At 31.9% G+C, this 25,017-nt stretch overlaps 1 protein-coding gene across 1 annotated transcript; it reads right to left on the reverse strand.

The window, feature by feature from the left end:
- Positions 1-281: 281 nt before the first annotated feature.
- LOC108904921 (nuclear RNA export factor 1) lies at positions 282-25,017 on the reverse strand. The gene is made up of 10 exons (XM_018707646.2): positions 24,819-25,017; positions 24,485-24,744; positions 18,045-18,131; positions 17,559-17,993; positions 17,374-17,483; positions 13,673-13,709; positions 11,384-11,800; positions 6,132-6,305; positions 865-1,037; positions 282-633 (listed from the first exon to the last, which is right to left on the reverse strand). The coding sequence occupies exons 1-10, from the start codon at positions 24,862-24,864 to the stop codon at positions 534-536; spliced, it is 1,839 nt and encodes a 612-aa protein (XP_018563162.1). The 5' UTR covers positions 24,865-25,017; the 3' UTR covers positions 282-533.

Genomic DNA, 25,017 nt, shown 5'->3' on the forward strand with positions numbered 1-25,017 from the left:
AACGTAGCTTTGTCTAAGTTTGTATGAATTCAAACCTATTAGAGTAGTCAGTAACTGGAAGAACATTGGAATTCGTGATCTCATTGCACCCCATTCGGTAATAATAAAAATTATTTTTGTTTTGGAAATACCTATTTTATTAAAAAAATAAATAATACACGTACCAGTTTCATTAAAACATGATCAAAACTTTGTACAAGACTATGTCTTCATAATTTTATTTTTTCATTTATTTACAAAATAAAAATCATTGTTAACAACATAAAATTAATATTTTCAATTTTCATTTCAAAAATAAAAAGGTGAAAATATAACTACAGAAATTAAAAACAGAAAAATTGAAAATATTAACTTTCGGTTGTTCATCTACGAACATAATTATAAACAACTAGAAAATGCTACTATTCGATTATTCTATCTGTATATATACAAACAACTAAAAAAATATAAGTAAACACTAATGTATAATTTAAAAAGTAAAAAAGTACAATAAATCAATTATTTTAATTTTGAAAACATATGTATTCCAAATATCATTTAACGAAAGCTTCGGGTGGTATAACACCCTGTGATTGTAGTTGCTGAAAAACCATACTAGCCCTTTGGAAGTCCCATTGGGTTTCTTCTAAACATCTACAAATAATTAATAATTTGAAAATTAGTTACTAATAAAGTAAGTTTTTATTACAACATTCATTGATTATTAATTTTAAATAAGAAATGTTTACAGGCGTTCAGAAATGAGTTTTCAAATTTAATTTTCTTAAAAATCACCAACTAGATTGATTGTTTACCACTATTTCTGTGCTCACCGTTTAGTACTGGATTCAAACAACTTCATAAATTAAATAATTTTTAACTTACTTCAAAGACCACTCCAAATTCATTCCAGAATGTGTGGACATTTGTTGAATCATTTCTTGTTTGGTAACATCATCAGGCACTGGCACAGCTGGAGTGGCTTGCACTGCAGGCACCGATATATTAACTGAAGTTGTTGGAGCGGGTTCTACCGTTACAGGAGTTTTAAAGGCTTCCTAAAATATTAAATAAAAACGTATATGTACAGTGTGTCCAGAAATAAAGTTAAAACGAGAGAAAACTTTTATTTTTCATTTTATCAATGGTTTTTTAGAAAATTAACGGCTAAATTAGAAATATTCACGATATACCCAGAAGAACTCTGTGAAGTTTCATCTCGATCTAGCAAACCGTTTCTTTGTTTCAAACACTTCATAATCATGGTTAAAATGGAAAAAAAATTTTTTTGAGGTTTCTCACATTTTTACCGCAAATAACGTTTAAATTAATGAAAAAAAAAATTCAAAACTTTTCGAAAAAATGTCGGAAATTTTTTTTTGTTTTTTTGGAAAATCTTCCGGACATTGAAGAAAACAAAATCCAATTGTTTCCAGCACGATTCGGCTTTCCATTCTATGCTTCTGTTCATCAACTTTTAATTAAATTAAAATTAAAGTTGATGACCTAGAACTAGATTTCAACTCCGATTCAAACCCTTTTTTTGAGGCAAATTTCTAATTAAATTTTGTACAGTCTACAATCACTTATAAAACTGTTTTTTTTTTTCAAAACTACCCTGTTGTTTAAAATTCGTATAAAAGATGAAAAAAAATTTGTTTCCGAAAAGTTGCGGCAACATGTCATAGGAAAATTAAATTATAAAAATTTGCAAAATTTTGTGGTCGCGCTATTAGATTTGTATGATAACCCTAGCTCCTAAAAAATTTCGACCGAAAGATCTAAAAACTAGAATCTTAGAGCTTCAAATTGCTTTTTTTTAATTCCATTTTTCACCTACACTGTCAAAAATCACAGAAAAATTTCGGAAATTCTTTTGACCCTTTAATTTTTTGCATTAGTTTATGTAGGTGTTCTCAAGATCATCTTAACCATAGGTTTAACAACAAAAGATTTTTAATGTTGCAAAATTAAGGAGGCCGTCAGGAAAAAAAAAATTGCCGTTGTACACCGACTTCTTCATGTATATATGATATTTAAAAAAATATTTGTTGGCTAAATATATTCAAAATTAATATTAATTCTCATATCCCACATTTGTGTAAATGACCTTTTTGTGCAAGTGATCAGAATAATCTTATTATTAGACGTTTAGAATTAAAGTTAATATCTGTGCTCTACATTTGGTGGCCATCGATTCTACTTTTAACATTCCATGTTATTTATTAAATCAAACAAATATTTAATAAGTATAATTATCTTCAAATCTGCTATGTGCACTTATATTTTAATTGAGAGGCAATTTATTATTATTATTATTATTATTATTTGATATTTTTACCTACCCAAACAAAAAATATTTTTTTGGACCTGACAATGCATTTCAAATAATATTTTAAGGGGCCAAGCCACACTTTTGAAAAAATCAATATTTGGATAAATGGTTTAACCAATGCTTTATTATGTGAAGATGTTAAAGAAAAAAGCTTATGCCTCTCCGATTTGTAGTTAACTTTGTGTATTCATTTAAATGTATTATGTTATGTTAGTACCGCTCTGCTTAGTATAGGTAAACACCAGCAGAGCACTGCATGTAGGTGAGATAGGGTGCGGTGAACGAACACAGGCTAGAGGTTCTGTGACGCCTCGGGTCGGGGGCAGTAGAGTGGTGGATTGGTCAGCAGGCAGAGCTGTACCTAAGCAGTAAACTGTACGTTATAATAAACGAGTTAGAGCTCGACAAGTGTTTTACTTTTATTTTTCTACTCTCATAAATTCTTATAAACCCAAAAGCTTCCGTGGCAAGTTCAACAATTAACAAAAAAAATCTTTTGTTCCAAGACCATCTGTTTATAAGAAACCTTTCCGGCCATACAGCCCTCTGAATAAAAGGTGCTGTTGTTTGTCATCATCTACAACCGCCATTTTGAATCTTAATAGTTTGAAAATATTCACAATAATACATGAAAACATTTACAATAAACTATAAAGCCATTTTGTTTCTGACATTATATCTTGTATCGATTTTTCCTTGAAAATTTTCAAAAATCACCTTTTTTCCCAACTTCTTGATTGACATTACCTCTTAATAAAATAGAATTATTTCCCAAAACGCCAAACTGCGTCAAAATTTTTTAGGTGTTTTAATTACTTTTAAAATCTTTCTCATTGTCACTACTTTTTTTACGTACTTTCGCACCAAACTTTTTAATGGAAACAAAAAATTTACAGGTTTTAAAAGTTTTAGAATTCATTAAGAGTCTGTTCTCTGTACACTGCTAAGGTATCGCTGCGGGGTCGGGTGCACGGGCGTTACAGCTGGAGGCGGAGACTATCGCTCTCCCACTACGATGATTTTACAGTGGACGTATTTAGGTTGATTTAAACGTGAAACTAACGTTACAATTTTTACTTCAATAATTGTGTCAATTTAGAATTAATACAATTATTGTACCGCAATTGTACAAACAAATTTCATCGCAATACAAAATTGAATAACCGACATCCCGTGGACGTCAATTTAACGCTCCTTCTCTTTTTTGGTTTTATGAGAAAAAGTTATTCTTGATGAAGAGTTCTGCATGGCCTAAAATCCAAAATGAAATAATCAGATTTCAATTTTTTGCAGTCGTATACGAGGTTTGTCGAAAAATGTAAATTTTGCTCAAGAGTAAAGTACCTTTATTTTTTAAAATATCGACAATCGTTATTTAAAGTTGATCCAAATAGAAAACTACGGTCAGGTATCCAATATTATCCATTTACCATTAAAAAACAGATTTTGTTATTTTTACAAACTCTTCTCCGTATTAGCATTGATAATTTACGTCTAGAGATAGACATTAAATCTAACAGGTAAGGTAGTCGGATTTTTGTAATTTTTGATATTTATGGTATGTGTAGTTTGGACCTTGAATAACAATTTTTCGAAGTAGTTCTACGCTACGTTCATAATTTACCGAGATAATCGATTTTGAAGTTTTACCTGACAGCTAAATCCACTAGATGTGACACACTCCTCAACTGGGAGCGTGGCCTAATAGGTAGCGTTAGGAACTGACAGTCAGTATATCGCTAGTTCGAGTCCGTCGCGTGAAATTTTTTTTTTTTNGTCTTTAATTCTTTGAGGAACAGGTGTGAAAAGTGCTTGGAACAAGGAGGGGGACACTTTCAGCAGCTGCTTTAATTTATTGTTATAACAAGGAGGGGGACACTTTCCGCAGCTCCTTTAATTGTTTGTTATTGTTATCACGATTATTCTTTAAAATAAAGTTATATAGTCATTAACGTTATTGAAACTGACAGCTGCTATACAGCTCGTTGAGAAATGAGGTTAAGTTGGTCGCTATAAGCTACTCCCTACGTCCAATGTGTCAGAGCCAACTTCGACCACGTTTTTATTTGAACGCTCGTTATAATATGCAATATTGTAGATTTGAGCCAGCAGAAACTTCAAAAAAAATAACAATAATTAATACGTGCTATCAAAAAAATGTGAGAAAAAAGATGAATGTCACATCACTCAGGGAGAAAGAATCAGAAAACAATTCGAGTAGCAATGTGAATTTTAATACGTAACTTTTTATTATAAGTAAAAATAATACCTACTTGAATAAAAATACAACTTAAAATAAAAGAGATGTCATTTACATGATGCTTCAACACCACAATTTAAGTTGCTGTCTTGTCGTATGGTAAATCCTCAAAATAATGTTGCACTAGCTACTACAAATTTTTTCAGTTCTTGTAAGTTCTCGTATTTTTTCAGAGCAATCGCAATGGGTTGTTTATTTTTTCAAACTAGGCATTACAAATTGACCTTCAGGAAGAATTCCAAAAATCTCTTGTTTCCGTTTTGGTGGTACTACTACTGAGTACTGACATAGACATAGGTCCATTATATTATGTCTCGGTACTGCATCATTCTTGACATTTCCTTTTAATTTCTCTGATAGGACTACTTTCAAATGGACGTTTTTTTAACAAAGTAATTTGATAAATGGTCATTCCAAGCTTGGAAAGTTTTCTAATTCTCGCAATTAATGACTACGATTGGATTGAACTTGTTCCTTGCATTTTGGATCTCTGCATTCTATTCTGATGGCCTTTTGATTGATAAGTCCCATATTGCGATCACATTCTAAATAACTGTCACTGTTTGTATAGGCGTTTGATCGACAAACTAAATCTAACAGGAGCAACATCAGAACACGTGCTAGTTACAAGTTGGACATTCATCTGTTTTTCATACACTGGCGGGACATTAATTTTTCTTTCCCTGTAAGGCAAATTTTAAGTACGCTGTATCTTTCAACCCTCATTTCTTTTTGCCAGTACGATTGTTTTCACGAAAGCAGTGGCCACTAGGGCATCGTTATATGTATTTATTTACAAATGGCAAATATTGGACATTCATCTTTTTTCCCCTGTACCCTTCAAATATTGATGATGGTCATTTAAAGGTTTTTTACTTGAAAAAAAATTTTTTTATATGTGAAAATAAGCAATTTTAACAATTATTTTAATTATTTTTAACATTTTTTTTCCATAAATAGAAAAATACAGTACACACTATAATTATATTAAAATTTAGTCACATTTGTTATGTTCATTTTATTTCACATAATTTTTTTGTACTTTATTTAAAACAAAGAGTTAGCAGTACAATTTTTAAACAACGCTAATTTTAAAAACCTTCAACAAATTTTATAAAACACCGCAAAAATTTGTAAAAACTTATTTTACATGCTTAAATTTACTACAAGATAGCTGAAAGACTTTTTTTTTAAATATACATTTTATTATTAACTCTTGTACTTTTAGCCTATTTTAAAGGAATTAAACTAATTCAAATATATTCACAAAATCTTCATGAAAAACTTAGTTAATTAATTATTATTTGACGTTAAACAAATTCTTTAACACCAAAAATATAGGTATGAAAATAATATCTAACTTCATTGATAAGACTTTTAACTGATATTATAACCAGAAACAACTACTCTATGGATTACATGCCCCACCCGGCATAGATATTCATAATTATCTAATTAGATAATTATTAATTACTAGCTGTTTATCAGTTATTGCTGGAATTTGAATTTATTTGAATTAGTTAAAGTAAACACAGCTGAAAGATAACAAGAATTTACCTTTGCCTGGTCAGGTGTAGCATTAGTAACATGAAGAACTTCGTTGGCTATACAGAAACCTGAACCCGCAGGTACAATGATAAGAGTCCTGATGAAAAACCTCATTGGTGGAATTTTATGGCCACTCTTTAATTCCTTAAACATACCCGACACTGTCAGGCACAACATCTGAGGCTGTAAAAAAATCATAGATTGAGGAATATAATATTTAATAAACATTTGGACTGTCCAATTTGTAATCCTTCTTCTGTCATAGCTTGGTCAGAGAAAAATTCACATGAGAATGTCAATTCGAATGAAAAAGGTGCATTTTAAAATTAATGACGTGTCTATTTTTTCTAGTCTTCTAACAAGAGCCATTAGAAGGAAGCAAAATTGACAATGTTTTTAGTTTTATCCAAATAACTGGAGAATGTTTTATAAAATAAATATAAAAATAGGGATAAATATAAGTTAGGCAATTGTATGCAGAAATTTGGCGAAACTTCTTGACAGACAGATGTTATCAACACAAATTAAAAAAAAATGAAACTTGAGACTATGTAGACTTACTAGTGTCCTGCTTTCAATTTTTTGTTATAGTGTTCAATAGTACCTCAGCATAGTTTCAAATTTGGGCAATGTTATGGCAACAATATGGGTTGGGCTCATTCTTCATTATTATTTTTTAAAAACACAGGCATTTATTAATCTATTAAAACTTGTTTCATTCAAATATGAAGTTCTATTAAGGAGAAAAATTACCACGCATGAACGTCTACAAACTGCTTTGCAAAATTGCTTACACTACACCCTTAGGGCTGGCGTTTTATAGACAAGAAATTGCATTTTTAGTAGGGCAATGATAGAACAAGAAAATGCATCTAATTAAAAAATGTTGAAATACAAGGATTCCTTTAATTTTTCGCAGTGAAAAACATGGCGTCCACGTAAATATCGGAATGTACCTTTCCTGTTTAGTCAAGAATTTTGCAAAAATACTGAATAATTATGTGTTAATAGTTTCATAAAAGCATTCCGCAGGGTGTGATTATGTTGAACAGGCATGTAATGTTCAGGAAATGTAATGGTAAAAATAAGAAGGAAAAATATGCCTTTTTTCCTTATTCTCAATGTACTGCCTACTTGTAAAAAAAAATAGTCTGGATTTTTAAGAGGCCAAACGACCAGCTTTGAAACAACCTAAGGAGTTTGTAGTCTTAATAATATTGTGTGTAAATTTCATATTCGAGTTTCAATAATTGTGGAAGTTGTAGGCAATTTATCACATTAGGCATAAAGGCTGGAAGAAACACTGATCAGCACTGCCAAATCGAAGATGCAGAAGGTGTGCATACCGTCAAAGGCAAAACTCACAATGCTACCCGTGAAGGGAGGGTTCAGCAAAGACTGGTGAATATGTTGCACAGGAATCACAGATTAACGGTAAAGTAAAAAAAAAGGTTTCTCAATATAATACAATGAAAATTGGTTATAATGACATTGCTTTATACAACATATTGGATATAACGATGGAATTTGGAAGTCTCTATTAAATCCTATAGAAATACCACATTAAAAATATCATTTACTACGACACCGTTTACAACTACATTTCGGATTTAGCGACGTGTTTTTATATACATTTACCATATAATCTATCGGTTATAACGACCAATAGTGATATACGGCCTTAAAATTGCCAAAGCACTGCTCTTCTGGCCGTATATGTTACGTATCTTGGCGTCCTGAACAAATGTCTTCTTAGGTGCAAAGTCTAAAACTTCACAGGTTCCGAGATAAACCCACCTAACCCTTAGAAACCACCCCTACCAAACCACAAGCAGACCCCGGGAACAGCGAGTTTAGTCGTTTATTTTTCTTGAAATAATTAAATTCCATACCACAAGCATGCTAACCCGCCTACCCCCAATCCCACCTAACCCCTAGAAACCACCCCCGCCATACCACAATCAGGCTAACTCACCTAACCCAGGGAACAGCGAGTTTAGTCGATTATTTTTATTCAAATAATTAAATTCCACACCACAAGGGGGCTAACCCGCCTACCCCTTAACCCACGTAGCCCTTAGACACCACCCCTACCACATCACAAGTAGGCTAACCCACCTGACACTGGGAACAGTTCCATCAGTATTAATTAACTAAATTCACTGTTTCCAGGGTTACGTGGGTTAGCCTACTTGTGGTTTGGTAGGGGTGGTTTCTAGGTGTTAGGTAGGATAGGGAGTAAGCGGGTTAACTCGTTTGTGGTGCCAAATTTAATTATTTCAATAAAAATAATTAAACTCCCTGTTCCCAGGGTTACGTGGGTTAGCCTGATTGTGGTTTGGCAGGGGTGGTTTCTAGGGATTAGGTGGGTTAACCCGCTCGTGGTGCGGAATTTAATTATTTCAATAAAAATAAGCGACTAAATTCGCTGTTCCCAGGGTTACGTGCGTTAGCCTGATTGTGATTAACCGGGAGCCATTTCCCATAAGGTTTGTACGGGGTTCTTTCTCATTTTTTCTGCATATATAAATTTTCAATAAAATACAATATGTAATTGCTTATTCCGTTTATCGGTTATAACAACTGTAAACAAACAGTTCCTTGAAGGTCGTTATAACCAATTTTCACTGTATATTATTTAACGAGTTTACAAAAATCAATTTTTCCAAAAAAAAATTGTTCAAGTTTGGAATATGCAAGATATCCTCTGTAAATGTTATCTTGATATTCTAAAAACTGTAAAAGTTATGGACGATTTACCAAGAAGCTGACAAGTGACCATGTTCCCAAGCGTGTCAATTCTTCGCTAAACTTTAAACATGACTATCTCGAAACATACTATTTAGACAGTTCCCATAATATTCGGAGAACAGCTCGAACGATTGCTTCCAAAATTTTACACAATATTTGGAACTGGTTTTCTGCTTCGGAACAAGATTTTTTTATTTTTTTTTATCAAGCCAGAAAAGTCGGAAATTAAGGTTGAAAAACCTCCCATTTAATCATGGGAAAATTCGAGATTGATGGTGGGAACATTCTCCGTCGACTGGCCAAACCAATAACTTAATTACTTTGAATTTTAATTAATTACTTACTGCTAATTGTTAGAAGATTATTTTAAGTCCAATCAACCTATTTCATTTTACTTATAAAATTATTGTTACACTTACTTTTGTTATTGAAATTTAAGTTATTATTTTCTTATACAGTGTGTTTCAGAAAGACCTCCTGTAAATTCAGGGGGTGAGAGTACGACAAAAAAATAAGAATTTTTTGTCTTATGAACTATGTCTATCTCCTCTTGTTTTCAAGGTACAGAGCGACAAAATAAAATTTTTTAAATAGAATTTTTACGAAAATTTCCAAACAGTATGAAATGAAAACAGTGACTAGCCAAATACGCTAGTCACTAGCGTATTTGGCTAGTCTAATTATTTTTGTATATTTTATAGAGGGCGCTAGTTATGCTACATTCGTATAACATTTTAAGTTCTAATTTTTTTGAGGTTAGGTTAGGAGGCATTCGGGCTCCAATTTCTCCAATGTACTTTTATTTTCTAAAAATAATGTACTCTTGTTAGANTAGGTTAAGTTATTATATGTTTATTTGACTATTGTTATACAATCCTTTTTTGTCCACAACAAGATAAATAAATAAATAAATAAATTTTTTCTGCATATATAAATTTTCAATAAAATACAATATGTAATTGCTTATTCCGTTTATCGGTTATAACAACTGTAAACAAACAGTCCCTTGAAGGTCGTTATAACCAATTTTCACTGTATATTATTTAACTATGAGTTTACAAAAATCAATTTTTCCAAAAAAAAATTGTTCAAGTTTGGAATATGCAAGATATCCTGTGTAAATGTTATCTTGATATTCTAAAAACTGTAAAAGTTATGGACGATTTACCAAGAAGCTGACAAGTGACCATGTTCCCAAGCGTGTCAATTCTTCGCTAAACTTTAAACATGACTATCTCGAAACATACTATTTAGACAGTTCCCATAATATTCGGAGAACAGCTCGAACGATTGCTTCCAAAATTTTACACAATATTTGGAACTGGTTTTCTGCTTCGGAACAAGATTTTTTTATTTTTTTTTATCAAGCCAGAAAAGTCGGAAATTAAGGTTGAAAAACCTCCCATTTAATCATGGGAAAATTCGAGATTGATGGTGGGAACATTCTCCGTCGACTGGCCAAACCAATAACTTAATTACTTTGAATTTTAATTAATTACTTACTGCTAATTGTTAGAATATTATTTTAAGTCCAATCAACCTATTTCATTTTACTTATAAAATTATTGTTACACTTACTTTTGTTATTGAAATTTAAGTTATTATTTTCTTATACAGGGTGTTTCAGAAAGACCTCCTGTAAATTCAGGGGGTGATATTACGACAAATAATAAGAATTTTTTGTCTTATGAACTATATGTCTATCTCCTCTTGTTTTCGAGATACAGAGCAACAAAATAAAATTTACGAAAATTTCCAAACGGTGCGAAAATTTTTTATGAATTTTGGTATTCTGGGGTTCATATAGTTCATAAGACAAAAAATTCTTATTTTTTGTCGTACTATCACCCCCTGAATTTACGGGAGGTCTTTCTGAAACACCCTGTATATCAAACTGTTTAAGAATTATTATAAATTTCGTAGTAAACAATTATTTTATTTACTACACTCAATAACATATTAGCATGTTTCATAAAATTGTGCAGTAGGCAATTCGCTTTGTGGTCGCAAAACTTGTAATTTGTAAAAACTTGCAATGTGGCAGTTATCAAAAGCACATTTGAAGTTGATAAATTCGTAACAATTCAATATTAGAAAGGCAGGGGTCTACCAAAAACAGGAAAAATTGGCACATGGTCTACGAGACAAAAAAGTTTGGGGACCTCTGCTTTAGATATACATTACTAATCTCAAAATCTGCCTTTTCATTCTCACCAACATTAACACATTTTTTTCTCTAACCAATTGTAAGACTATGTTAAAAGAAAGGGACACTATACGTAAGCACTGTATATACAATGGCAATCAAGTAGAAAACTATAAATAATTCCAGTACTAAGTAAAAATATTTTGCTAGAGTTTGCAATAACATTCATATAAATCAACTTTTTTCAGTCCAGTTTCGATTTTCAAATACTTTTTAAAAGAAGAAATGATATAATAAAACCCCATCGCGAAACACATAACAAAACAACATAGACATCTGATAATATAAACAATATTGTACTTACTGTAAATATAGTGAGATCAACAGTGAAGCCGTGAATATCATGCCTGGTTAGGGGCATTTGTTGTAGGAACGAGACAACAGCTAAATGGCCCTGTTTCAGCAATTTATTCCTTCTCTCAGGGTCTTGCACTCTCATGATATTTCTATTGTCTGTGGCATACCAGTTCAACCAGGCCACATTTTTATCTTTGCCATAACCATACGGGTATCCCATCGTCATAGAAAACGTGGCATTTTCATGATAAGCTTGCAACAGAGGCTGTCGGTTTTCTGTGTCGTAAATAAGAAAATATTGCTCGAGAAACTGGCGTATAATAGAGCTGCCTTCAGCGTTACATAAAAATGTTTGCTGAGGATCTGGTAACTGGTGTTCTTCGGCAATATCGAAACTTATTGGAGGGGGTAGATCAATGCCATCCTAAAATTACATTATGAAAATTTGTTAAATTTCCTTATAACTGACTTTTTTTGTTTTTATTTTTGTAATTCAACCGTTTCTTAATATAATTAGGTGTGTCATACCTAATAAAGCAATTCAAATAAATAAAAAATAATGTTTGCTTACTGTCTATGTACAGTGTCTCAAACTTGACAAAAAAAGTTTCAGATTTATATTATGGGAAATGATTCTGCTTCGTTACAAAATAATCTGTAACATATTTTTATTTCTGAAATATAGAATTGTCAAGAATAAGTAAAAAAATATATTTCCTGTGCAAGTAAAGTGTCATTTTTGTAGATATCAAAAAATTTCAGTAAATTTAGAACCAAAATTATTGCCAAGTTCAAAATCGGCCTACTTTGATTTAGACATATAAAATGATGGAAAAGGACTATTTATGTGTTTCATAACTAACAGCGTTGAGTGAGAAATAGTATTCCTCATTCAACGTTGAAAATATATTTTTGAGTTCTAAGGGTTCTAGTACAATTACTAGTACAACTAGAGAACACCAAGTGTATGTTAGCCTTCTTAACCCATTAACCGCCAAAGGTACATAAACGCTTTTTTTCTATTTATTTTTTTTTTAATATTCCAAAAAAATTGTATACCTTCATTTCTATACTAATGTATGTATTTCAATACATATATGTTATTCGCAATAGCTGAAATCGTCCATTGCCCGATTTTTTTGTCCGAAACGCGTTATGGGTGAAGTATGTCACCGACAACGCTAAATAAACTTTTGTTTTGCTTTGTGGAGCATTTCTTTTGACCACATCGCATTCTGGCTATTACGTTTTACCCCAAACGCGTTGTAACGGGACTGCTTGTTATCAGTTTCAACCAGACGCTAGTGGTAAGATATACTCAGTAAGTGCTAGTGAATTTTCATATGCCAAAAAATAATGTTGTCTTCTGGGTCTAAGCAAGGATCTGTTTGATGTATGCAATTGCCTGAAAGGATGTTAAACGGAGGCATGAGCATGCATAAAATTAAATACACGAGTAAAATGTAATTCAAAATGTCACAAAAGCAACTCCTGTAAAAACATAATGTTTTTTAGGTCTTGCTTCCCTATTTTTAAATTTCTTTGCATGATTTTGTTTATGATATATATTCTATGATAACTACATTTAAACGCTTTATTATTTTTGTATTCATTGTTTTATTCAACATACATTCTCGGTAAAGAGCAATAGCAAGAACGTGACATGGGCAAAAGAAATGACCCACAAGGCAAAACAAAAGCTTATTATTTTGCTTTGTGGGTGACATACTTTACCCACAACACGTTTTAGTTAATTTGCTTTACTCAATGTTCAAAGAAAAAGTCACTAAACGCATCGTGGGCAAATTGATATATCCATAACGCGTTTCGGACAAAAAAATCGGGCAGTGGGCGATTTCGACTATTGCGAATAACATATATACTAATTTATGTTAGCAAAAATAAAAATAGTTTGAATGTGTTTGAATATAGGCAAAATTGTGTTTACGCATTCCATACATTTTTTGTTCAACCTCATATATTTTTTTAATTTACACGTTCCAAAAATTTTAACTTTTTATGGTCTCGGGGGTTAATGGGATAAAACTACATTTTAGTACATTTCAACACAAGCAGAATCTATTAGCAAGAATTTTTTTCTTCTTTTTTCACAATTACAGACTGTATATAAGTTTGGATTATAATTGATAAACAGAAAGTTTAAAAATATAACATATACTCACCCTACACAAAAAACATGAACCACTCAATAAAAATTTTACATTTTTACAAATAAAAAGTTTAAATTTGTTTACTTACATTGCATAATACGCATTATAAACAATAATAGACTTACCAGTTTCATACATTTGGGGAACCTCTTCCGAACTTCGCTGTAGACAAAAAAAAATCAAGGGAGCCCAAGAGGCCCAAGTATTATACACTATTCATCCTGCGAACACTCGCTCAGAGCATAGATTACATCAACAACAAATATAGTAACAAATATTAGGTGTCAAATATTTTTATGAGAGATTAATTTCTGATCTACTGTACAGGTGTGTCAAATGATTTTTTTGTAGAAACCTTAAAATGTTAAATGAGTTTTGTTTTGTGTACACAGAATGTTAAGAAAACCGTTCTATAATACTAATTGACGGCAACCAAAAAAAAAAAGATAAATTTATATTACCATTACCACCCTTGTCTTATACGGGTTGTAACACAACACTACGTCAAAAGTTTCTGATTTTTGAAATAGAGGGTGTTAATGTTATATATCTAGATGTATTTTAGAAATGTTTCATTCTTTTAGGTTTTTTTTTTCCTATTTTTTTTAATGAAAATATAACCAAAGTAACTCATATCTATGCCACTAGTTTGCTTTGAGTTAAGCCTTAATTTTTTCCCATTCATTGCCATTTTTATTTTAATATTTTGATTTGTTCGTATGATATTTAGAGATGTTTTTTTAATTTTAATATTCTGAATTTCAAAAACAACTTCATGGACAAATATTAAATTTGGACTAGGAATACACTGCTTTTTGACATATACCTATATTACATATTATATAACATCTCTTCAGTCATTTAAAAGAATAGGACTAAACTAAAAGCTGTTATTTTATATACCACTAAAACAAAAGTATCAGAATTGTATGGTAACAACATTGTATTCTTTTTCAGTAAACTTTAAAATGATTTACAAATCGAAACATGTTAAACAAATTATTTGGCAGAAAACATTAAAAACCAATAACAGTATCATTCAGAACACGATTTTTTAATTTTTAATATTGTTGTTTTGCGTTCGTATAGCATATCCCCGCAGCAATTATGCTTAAATTTAAAACTACCAAAAATATTTGGTACTGCTTATAGTCACTAAAAATATGTGACTTACTAGGTGATCCAAAATTTCTGATAGTTTGAATCTAATTTAACTGTTGGAAGCTGTTGGAACAAAGAATATATAATTGGGTTTTTTGTTAATGTTTCCTTTTTTTTATAGCAAAAAAACCCAAATATAGAGGGCTGGAACTTTTCGTGAATATAATGATGGCAATAATATAAATATAACTTGACAAATTTCATTATAAATAAAGAACAATTATACAACAGCAAAGAGTACATGCTTTTTTTTATTGTGCTAGTTCAATACTGTTGATTATTCTTTATTATTAAGAGAAATTTGTGTATCTGTATTTATTTATATTAACATATTTTAAGGCTACTCACTCTTATTTTTACATAAATGAAGCCTATTTAACAGAATATATGTTTCATTACAATTTTTTCAATTTATTGCTTCTATATGGGAACATCAATTTGGGTTGTTATTTGAATTTTTTGCAGCAGACACAAAAATATTGTATTTCAAAATATATTGGACACCAATTTTTGCAAATATTTTTTTTATTGAGTAAAATTTCGGTTGCATTTTGTGAAAAACTTTTCCATCACACGTTTCTCCCTCTTTCTTGAAGGACTTACTGTTACTAGTATCTCATGGTACAGCAGAGCAGTTTCTCTTTCATTGATAAGAGTTTGGAGATGCAGATATTTCATCTCTAGAAACTTAGTTCTAAGAGATGTTCTGGTGGTTGTAAGCAAAAGATCTTGCATGCTTAGTATCGGTATGCTGTGTTATGTGTTTGATGTTGATATATTTTTTTCCAAATTTCTCACAAAATAGCAATGAGTTTTTCTAAATTTTATTTATTTGTAATGTGGTGTCCAATACATGAGAAACAATATTAATTATTATTAATGACAATCCCTCCCATACAGAAACTATGATTTCCTATCAATATTCTTTTGTAAATGAGTATTCTTTAATTAAAGCTTCATTTACATAATCTAATAAATACAGCTTTTGTAGGGCATTTTTAAAAAAGAACTGTTATTATTTAAATGTCTTCTACTAAATAATACTGATATCCATATATATAAAATTAATATATATTTAAAATTTTACAACATAGGCATTAGGCAGGTTTACTGAAGAAAGAATAAAATATTTAATAAAAAAATATTCGAAATTTGATTTTTTCTTTTGAATACAAAAACAACTTCTAGTTCAATATGGAGTTAGTGGTACATTTGTTGACATAAAATGGTTTCCAACTTTGTATTGTCCACAGCAGTACTATTTTGTAATATTCTTTAACAACTGTAAATGATGTGAAATCACAACTCCATTGCTTTTAGTTAATATTATTTTATCAAAAGGAATTTAAACTGGATTTAACTTAAATCCTTAGCAGCAGCCAAACATACCTTAGCAACCAAATTTGGTTAGTTAAATCGTAGTTAAACTTCATTTGAAAAACCTGTCAATAGACAAACAAATAATCATGCCTGCGTAAATATTTCTCTTACATTAAAGTTTATGGTGTTTTTTTACCAATGTAAATTTACAACAATGTGTAAGATTATAGAATAATACTACAAAACTGAACTTTTTCTATCTGTGTACCATTCTAATACTTCATATTTTTATTATTATATTTCCCTTAATTTATTATAAAACACCACTTACGATTTTATAAAAATCTAAACATAGGCAAAGGTAAGTAGTGTTTTGATAATATGGCAATAGTTCTTCGAATACCCTTACTTTTTTTTTGTTTTTCATATTCAAATATATAAATATCATTTCACAAACCTGCATTTCGAACAAATTTCTATTTTTAGATTATCAGATGGAAAAATTAGTCATTTATTTTTCAATTTATTATTTATATAAATGGGTTTGGTCAATTGGTGTTTGGTGAATGTGGGTGTGGGTGATTGTTTTTCTTTATCAATCTGTGTTTGTGTCCCAGGGTAAAATATAAAAATAAATTGTATTTCCCTTAATTGTTCAACCTAATTTTTGTAGTAGGTATCTACTATGTATGTACTATGTAGGCAATGTCAATACCTACATAACATTAAGAGATATTATAGTGTTATGTAGTTATTGGCTATAAAGAGAAAATCCGATTATTCGAATATTTGAATGAACAGACTATTGAATAATCTGAATAATTGGTTATTTGAATAATCGGATATTTGAAGAATCAAATAACCGGTTTTTGGTTTCGTAAAAATACTAATTATCCGAAATCGGTTAACCAACTATCCAAAAAACCGATTTCAGTTGCCAGCTCTACAATATACTGTATTTTTCAGCTGCCTGTTGTGCAACATAAGTCTACCTTATGTTAAACACTGTTGCTAACTTAGTGATGACAGTTTCATATTCAATGAATTTTCAATGTTTCGGTTGATTTCTCCATTTCTATTTTCATTGTACATAACGTAAATGACCAGTTTTGGAACTAAATGATTCATGTATCACAGACAGAGTAAAGAAGGAAACTGCTTAGTTAGCTTTATGTATTTTCCATTATTTAAAATCAGGGCAACTTCTAAGTGATGCTAAACACAACCTCTTAACAGCATCACGCTGTATTAATATTACATCCACATCTCTTATTCATAAATCTGAACAAGCACTTTTGAATAACTTAGAAGCAACCCAGATTATAAAGGTGAATTAGAATCATACCTAATATAAGACGCCTGGTCCTTAAATTTGTCACAAAGCGGATTTCCGTTCAAGACTAGATCTATAATTGGGAGCCCTTGAAGTGAATCCAACTGAGCCATTTCTCTCAACTACAAATGAGGATATTTTATACAGGGTCAGGGTATCCCACAAAAGAAAGGACTTTAAAAATATTCAAGTATTACCTTATTGTTTCCCATGTGTAGAATCTTCAAATTAGGTATCTTTTTCATAGATTTCTTCAGAAAACTTAATACTGAAATTTTGTTATCAAACAAATTAAGGGCTTCTAATTCTGGGATATTCTCCGCTATAATTTCAACTACGGTTAAAAACACTATTGGTTTGAATAAAGCACAGAAATAATCTTGCAATTCTGGATCTGCATGGAATTTTGTCAGGTCCAATGCTTTGTTTCCTGCACTGTAACGTTTAGCCATGACGAGTTTCATTTTTTCTTTTGTAGCCGAGTTCATATCGACGTTAGGTGAACCAGGATGTACTCGAATAATGAGTCGAAATCCATTAGGTAACTGTATTTGTCGATCTAAATTAAGAAGTTTTTCAGCAATTTTATAATCGTCAACATAAAAGGTGCTTGTTGTTCCGTACACTTGCCACTGAAAAATGCCTATAATTATCATGTTTTTACATTGAATGTATTAACTTACCGCTATGGGCCAAAATGGTAAAGGGGTTACTTTCTCCAATAATGTTTTTAACAGAAAACTTTTTTCATATTTATCTCCATGCGGAATCTGCAAATATATTAAAATTTATGTTCAGCTATTTACTTCTAGCACAAGACTGTAGGTATTGGTGAGATATAACCTACGAAGCAATCACAGCATATGTCACTGACAAAAAGTGACCTACAAAGGTGTTAAGGAAACATGACTTGCTTCTCACCAGGCAGGTAAAGTAATAACATTGTGGGATACAACTTCTTCAGGAGCTATTTGCCCTGGCTGGTATTGAATTATATCCATGCTTGCATCACAGATGACATTAGTACTATTAGTACTATAGAGTTATCACTGAAGATGCCAACAGTGAGAAACGTTTAAAAGTACTGGATGCGATCAGCTACACCATTACCTGAGCCTGTCCATAGCCGCCTTACAACCAAGAAGTAAAATAAACATCAAGGCGACTTAAGGGTTCTTATAGCGAGTATGACCCCCTAGAGCCTAGCTTGTGGTTAACAACAGCAGGTCAAAGATTTCTAACTAAGACTAATGAAGTGCAATGTAAGTTTGTAACTGGCGGCGACTAAGTACATAAACAAAAAAAAATGCATGGCTTTATCTTTAGGAAACCCAAAATTACATTCTCATTCAATTTGTACATTAACGAGATGTTAATCGTAAGGAAAAACTACTTCTCTTACAGTTTCAGGAAGATCCTAACACCACATCATGTAACAATTTTACGTTTACTTTAACTCTTTAAATCACTATATACGACAGAAATAATGCAAAAACAGTTGAAAACATAAAAATACAAAATAAATTTACAGAAAAAATAATACAACCATTAAAATAAACACGGACAACCAAGGACTACATATATATGAAATATAAAGTACTTAGATATGACAAATCGTGCATTAGTTTTATCCTCGGTTTTATCTCATTTTACATCTTGGCTCGTTACCCTCTCTCTCTACATTCCATCCATGTACTGCCAAATTAAAGATTAATGTTTAAAGATATAAAATATGCATGCTTTGTAGGTTATACCTCATCAACATTCAAATCTATAGATAGACATTGAAATAGCTAAATTATTTGTCGGTCGTCTCACCTATGGTGAATTGATGAACACCAATACGTTCAAAACCAGTCTATGTCTGATGCCTCTCCTAATGAATGATTTTAGCTATTTACTAGATATTGGGAATGTTGTTAATGCTACGGATTTATCCCTAGATCTACGGATTTTTGACATGACCTCCGATTTTATGATAAATGTAATAAATCTACAAATTTTTTAGTAAATATGTGTATGTTGTTATTCTCAATTTAATTTGATGATTGTGAATGTCCCAGATTCTAAGCCACACAGACTTCTGTGATTGAACGATCATGATGATTCCCCAGTTCTATGTATGTACCCAGTCAAACTGAATATATAACTCAGAACTATGTTCATCCTTTCTTAGCCAATCCAATGAAGAGAATTAACCTCTCAACCTGTGTTCCACGGTTTCTGTGCTCACTGCTCATTTTTAACAAGACTATTGAAATAACTAAAATTCCAAATACCTATATAGTATTTTTATTTTAAGTTTCTTTTACAAAATAACTTGTAAAACATGAATGTTGTATAAGTTTTTTGTGTTGCATAGGGCCAGTTCTACAATGCAAATATAAATCAAGAATAAGGCTATATAAGAACATTGTTAAAATGTTGCATTCTACAATCACGGTATAAGTTAATATTTCGGATAAACTAGGGAACAACTTATATCTCCGAACTGCACTAGATATACTTGGAATAATGTTATTCTCGCTTTCTATTGGTCTGCAACTCCCATTATTCTTTGGCAGGTGGTCTGGTTGGTCTGTGTTTGTTTGGCAGTATATAACCTCTAACCTGTATCTTGTATTTGTGTATTCTGGATAAATTCTAATATAATATTTTTTGTATTATATTACTGACTATTTTTGTGCACTACTTAATGGATCCTGCAGATTTAAATGTTTTTAATTCTCATGAAGACAACGTTGTTGAGGACATCAACAACTAAAAGTTTTTAAAAATCAGTAAATCAGTATAAAAATATTTTGTTTTCAAATTGATAGGTATATTTTTTTATTTCATACTGTCCGGTATATTGCTATTTCCCGGATTCATTTGCAGCCGGTAAGTGAGCTATTACAGTATCAGAACCGGTAAATTCATTTGCGGCCGGTAAGTGAGCTATTACAGTATCAGAGCCGGTAAATGTTGCCTAGCAACGTGATATTAGACATGTCACAAACAATATTATAAAATGACAGATAAAGCGATGTCAAACAAAAATTTGATAATTTTAAGGAAAAAATAGAAATTTCTGCTCGTTAAAAATAGAAAGACAGTATGAAATAAAATATCATACGATACACGGCCGTTAGGTGTTATTGCAGTACTCATTTTTATTCCGGACTCGGCTCCTACGTCGCCTCGTCCGTAAAACAACTCGTAATGTAATAAGTCACCTACCGGACTTGTAACGTAAAATACTATTACAGGCCTAATTATTTTGAAAAAGTAGGGTTTAGAATTTTTAAGCATTTTCAGTTTAAAAGCAAATTTGTACTATGAAGATACGATAGGATATGATACGATGTGATACGAAAATCATTATGTACTAACCTACAACTACTACCCTTTCGGGAGAGACATCCAAGTGTAAGGTAGGCCGAGGCTGCCCCCAGGGAGGCATACTGTATCCCTTGTTATGGGGATTAGTGGTGGACGGTGCACTGGAGGGCCTTAATTGAAAGGGATTTTATACACAAGGCTATGCGGACGACTTAGTCGTTCTCATAGTCGGGAAACATAATATTATCATGTCAGAACTCATGAAAGTGGCTTTGAAATGGATAGATGACTGGTGTAAGGGGCAGGCACTGTCAGTAAACCCTGACAAATCGGTTGTAGTACCCTTCACCAGGAGAAGGAATTTAATTGGACCTTCTGAACCTATAATAGGGGAGAGGAGCATTAGGCTTTCCAGGGAAGTAAAATATCTAGGAGTGATACTGGATAATAAGCTTACCTGAAATGCGCACTTGGAAAAAGTGGTGAGTAAGACGAAGTGGGAGCACCTGGGGACTGAAACCAAAGATGTCATACTGGTTGTATACGTCGATAGTAAGACCTAGGATTCTCTACAGCGCTGTGGTATGGTGGCAAAAAACACAGCAGACCACAGCGAGGGAAAAACTGAATAGAATTCAGAGATTGGCCTATTTAGGTATAACGGGGGCGAAGGCATCAACCCCGACAGCTGCACTAGAAGTCATGCTAAATCTACCACCGCTGCATATAGTGGTGGAAAAAGAAGCGCGGTTAGCAGCATATCAACTCAAGAATAACAACAACTGAAGGGGTAGTTCCTATTCCAGGATCATAAACACATCTATGTAGGAACCAACTTTTGGGATGGTATCTGACAAGATGGTTCCAAGGTTTCACTTCCACAAGCCATTTGAGACTCGAATAGAGGATCAAAGCAAATGGGAGGAAAGGTTTAATACCTTGGAAAGGTGGAGCCTAGTACGGTTTACAGATGGCTCCAAAATGACCAGAGGGACAGGTGCAGGAATATATGGACTCAAGATCCAGATGGAGTGCAAGCTACAGTCTGGGGGAGTTCCCTACCGCATTCCAAGCAGAAATTTTCGCGATAATAGCGTGTCTGGCAGAGAATGTACGTAGAGGTTATAAACGTAAACTCATATATATATTCTCTGATAGTCAAGCTGCAATTAAAGCTTTAGCCGCACACAAGGTAAGTTCAAAACTGGTGTGGGACTGTTTACAAATGCTAACTGAACTGGCCACCAACAATACAGTCAGACTGTGTTGGGTGCCAGGGCACAAAGGCATTTGTGGAAATGAGAAAGCGGATGANCGAAAATGAAGCGACTCTGGAAAAAAATGTATACTTGATCTATTTCTTATTTTTTATGAGGAATATATCCTTAAAGTTTGTCGACTTAATCCTGAAACACCCTGTACAGATGATTCTATAAAAATAGAGCCTACGGAACTTGCCAATAATACGTGTGCAGTAAACTTAAACAATTACAGCAGCAGCCTCATTGAACACCCAGAATTAAAAGCTACGATAACTGACAGCACTGGATTTGACACAAATTTAACTCACTGCAATATCGGCACTTTCAATTTACATGCAGTGCGAAATAAATTATACTCGTTCTGTTTATAATAGTTATTGTCTTGTATTGAAATGTTATATCACTTAAAATCTAGGTATATTGTTTAATTAATAAAATCATAAATAAGCTTCGAAAAAATGAAAAATTATTTTGACATGTGTTTTATATTCTAGAACGAAAAAGGCTTTGGCGTTCTAGAACAATAAAAGTATTTTGCAGCTAGGTGACAAAAAAGAATCGCTTTGTCAACTGAATATTTAACGAAAATGTCGACTTTCAATTAGTGCTGGCAAAAACCGTAAAAAAGTGAAACCGGTTAACCGGGTTCCGTGAAAACCGATTTCAGATACAACCGGATAGCCGAATAGTGATTAAAACCGGATATTCTAAAACCCGTTATTCGAATAACTGAATAACCGGTTACTCGAATAATGACAAAAACCGGATATCTAAAAATCGGAGTTTTGAAAAACTGACTGATATGTTATTCACATATTCGCACATTTTAATCACATATTCACACATTTTAAATATTAAAGTTAAAATTAATGTTAAAATGTTAAAATTGTTAAAACCGTTACACTTAATAAACTGTGGTTCTTCAATTTATTATTTATATAAATGGGTTTCGTCGTTTGGTGTATGTGTGTGTGGGTGTGTGTTTTTTTTATCCTTGTGTCCTTGTTTCAGGATAAAAAATAAAAATAAATTGTATTTCCCTTAATAGTTCAACCTAATTTTTGTGGTAGGTACTACTATGTATGTACTATGTAGCTAATGTCAATAACTACATAACACTAGTCTTAGTGTTATATAGTTACTGACTATAAAGAAAGAATCCGATTATTCGGATGTTTGAATGAACAGATTATCGAATAATCGGTTATTTGAAGAATCGGTTATTTGAATAACCGGTTATTTGAATAATCGGATATTTGAAGAATCGAATAACCGGTTTTCGGGTTTCATAAAAATCCGAATTATCCGAAACCGGTTAACCGACTATCCAAAAAACCGATTTCAGTTGCCAGCACTGGTTAGGAAGCTATCCAGTTTAAGTGTAATACAAAGTACCACAAAGAGGAGCAATTTGATACATAGTTATAATTTGTGGCAACTAATAAATCCAGGACCAATCTTTAATAACATCAATGGTAAATTAGCTATGTTTTATTTATCTGAGACCACAGCTAATTTCAATTATTCTGAATGCTTTTTGGTCAATTACCTACATGAGACTAACTGATATCTCGGCTAAAAAAATACAGTTATTTATCACTATTAGTTCCAGCGTTACAAACTAGAATATTTTAGCATTTTTTTAAGTTAAACAATGGTTGTTAACCTCAGGGGGAGGACAATGAATAATTTCCAAGACTTTCATGTTGAATTTTTACAGGTTTTTTACAGATTTTGTGTTATGAACTTTTACAGATATTTTCACATGACTCTAAGGATTTGTGTATCGATAAAGTTAATAACACCGCACGTAAAGTAGTTGTTTCCCACGTTATCATTAGTTCACAAACCAAAAATTTTTCCCAAAATAGCTCAGTAGCAAAATATATGTACACAATACATAACTTTTATTTTAATGTTTTAGACATACACATAATTAATTTTGGGACTTTTTACGCATTATAGTAGAACCTCGTTAATTGGATCTCGGATAGTCCAACTTCTTGCTTCGTCCGACCATTCCATTTCTGGAAGATCGTATTGTCATCTGCTAAGCAAAAGAACATTACACACTTTTTTGTCCTGCTTAAGAACAGAACATTTTTTACCGTATGATTTCTCACGTTTTAAACAGTTAAGAGCAAATCAGTTGTGTGTCAATGCAGTATAATGTACATACTGTAATTTATACATAAGGTATGTATATATAGTTCTTATACTTTCACTTACATTGTTTCTTTCACGTGATGTTATTGTTTTAATATGGAACAATATTTTAGACAGTACCTATGCTATTTCCAGTTGAAAATTAAAGTTATATGTACATACTGTACTGTATCGTGATGTTACGGGTCAATAAAAATGTTCCTCTAATAATCCAAAACTTTTCTGCATTCCGTCCATGCTCCTGGACCCGTAGGGGACGGATTATCGAGGTTCTACTGTACTGTTAGGCTATTTAATCTAGCGACATGACTTTTGACTATGCTTCAGTGTTGGCACTGTTTATATTAATAATACTTATATAATTAAGTACTTACCGAAACTTTATACCAATTAGTTGGACCTTCTAATAATTTTCGTCTACTATTAGGTATAGGTGATCCTTTCCTCCCTTTCTTTCCCTTGTTGTACTTCTTGTTAATAAAATTTCTACCAGACCCAGAACTAACCCCCATATCAACATCCTCATCTTGTAAATGTTCACGTATAGCATTACTCCAATCTCTATTATGATTCTTTTGACCTCCAAATCGATTTGGTTTGAATGTAACTCTACGATCTCTATCTCGTTCACGATCTAAAATATGTATAATGCATAATAATGAATGAATATTTATTAATATCTAAATAAGAAAACTATGTCACATTTACCATGTTTTATCCACGTCTGTTTATTTTCGAAATGCGGTTTCGGCATTTTCCCTTACTTTTAATTATTAATAACTAAATGTCTGTTACACAAAGAATGTTAGAAATACTTTATTAACTCGTTTAAGTTTTGTAATATCTAAATGCACAAAATTAAACTTGTTTTGCAATTTTACTTCTCGAACTAAGTACGTCACTTTCA

Source organism: Anoplophora glabripennis, unplaced genomic scaffold (genome assembly GCF_000390285.2).
Source record: "Anoplophora glabripennis isolate ALB-LARVAE unplaced genomic scaffold, Agla_2.0 scaffold178, whole genome shotgun sequence".
In the NCBI taxonomy this organism is placed as follows: Eukaryota; Metazoa; Arthropoda; class Insecta; order Coleoptera; family Cerambycidae; genus Anoplophora; species Anoplophora glabripennis.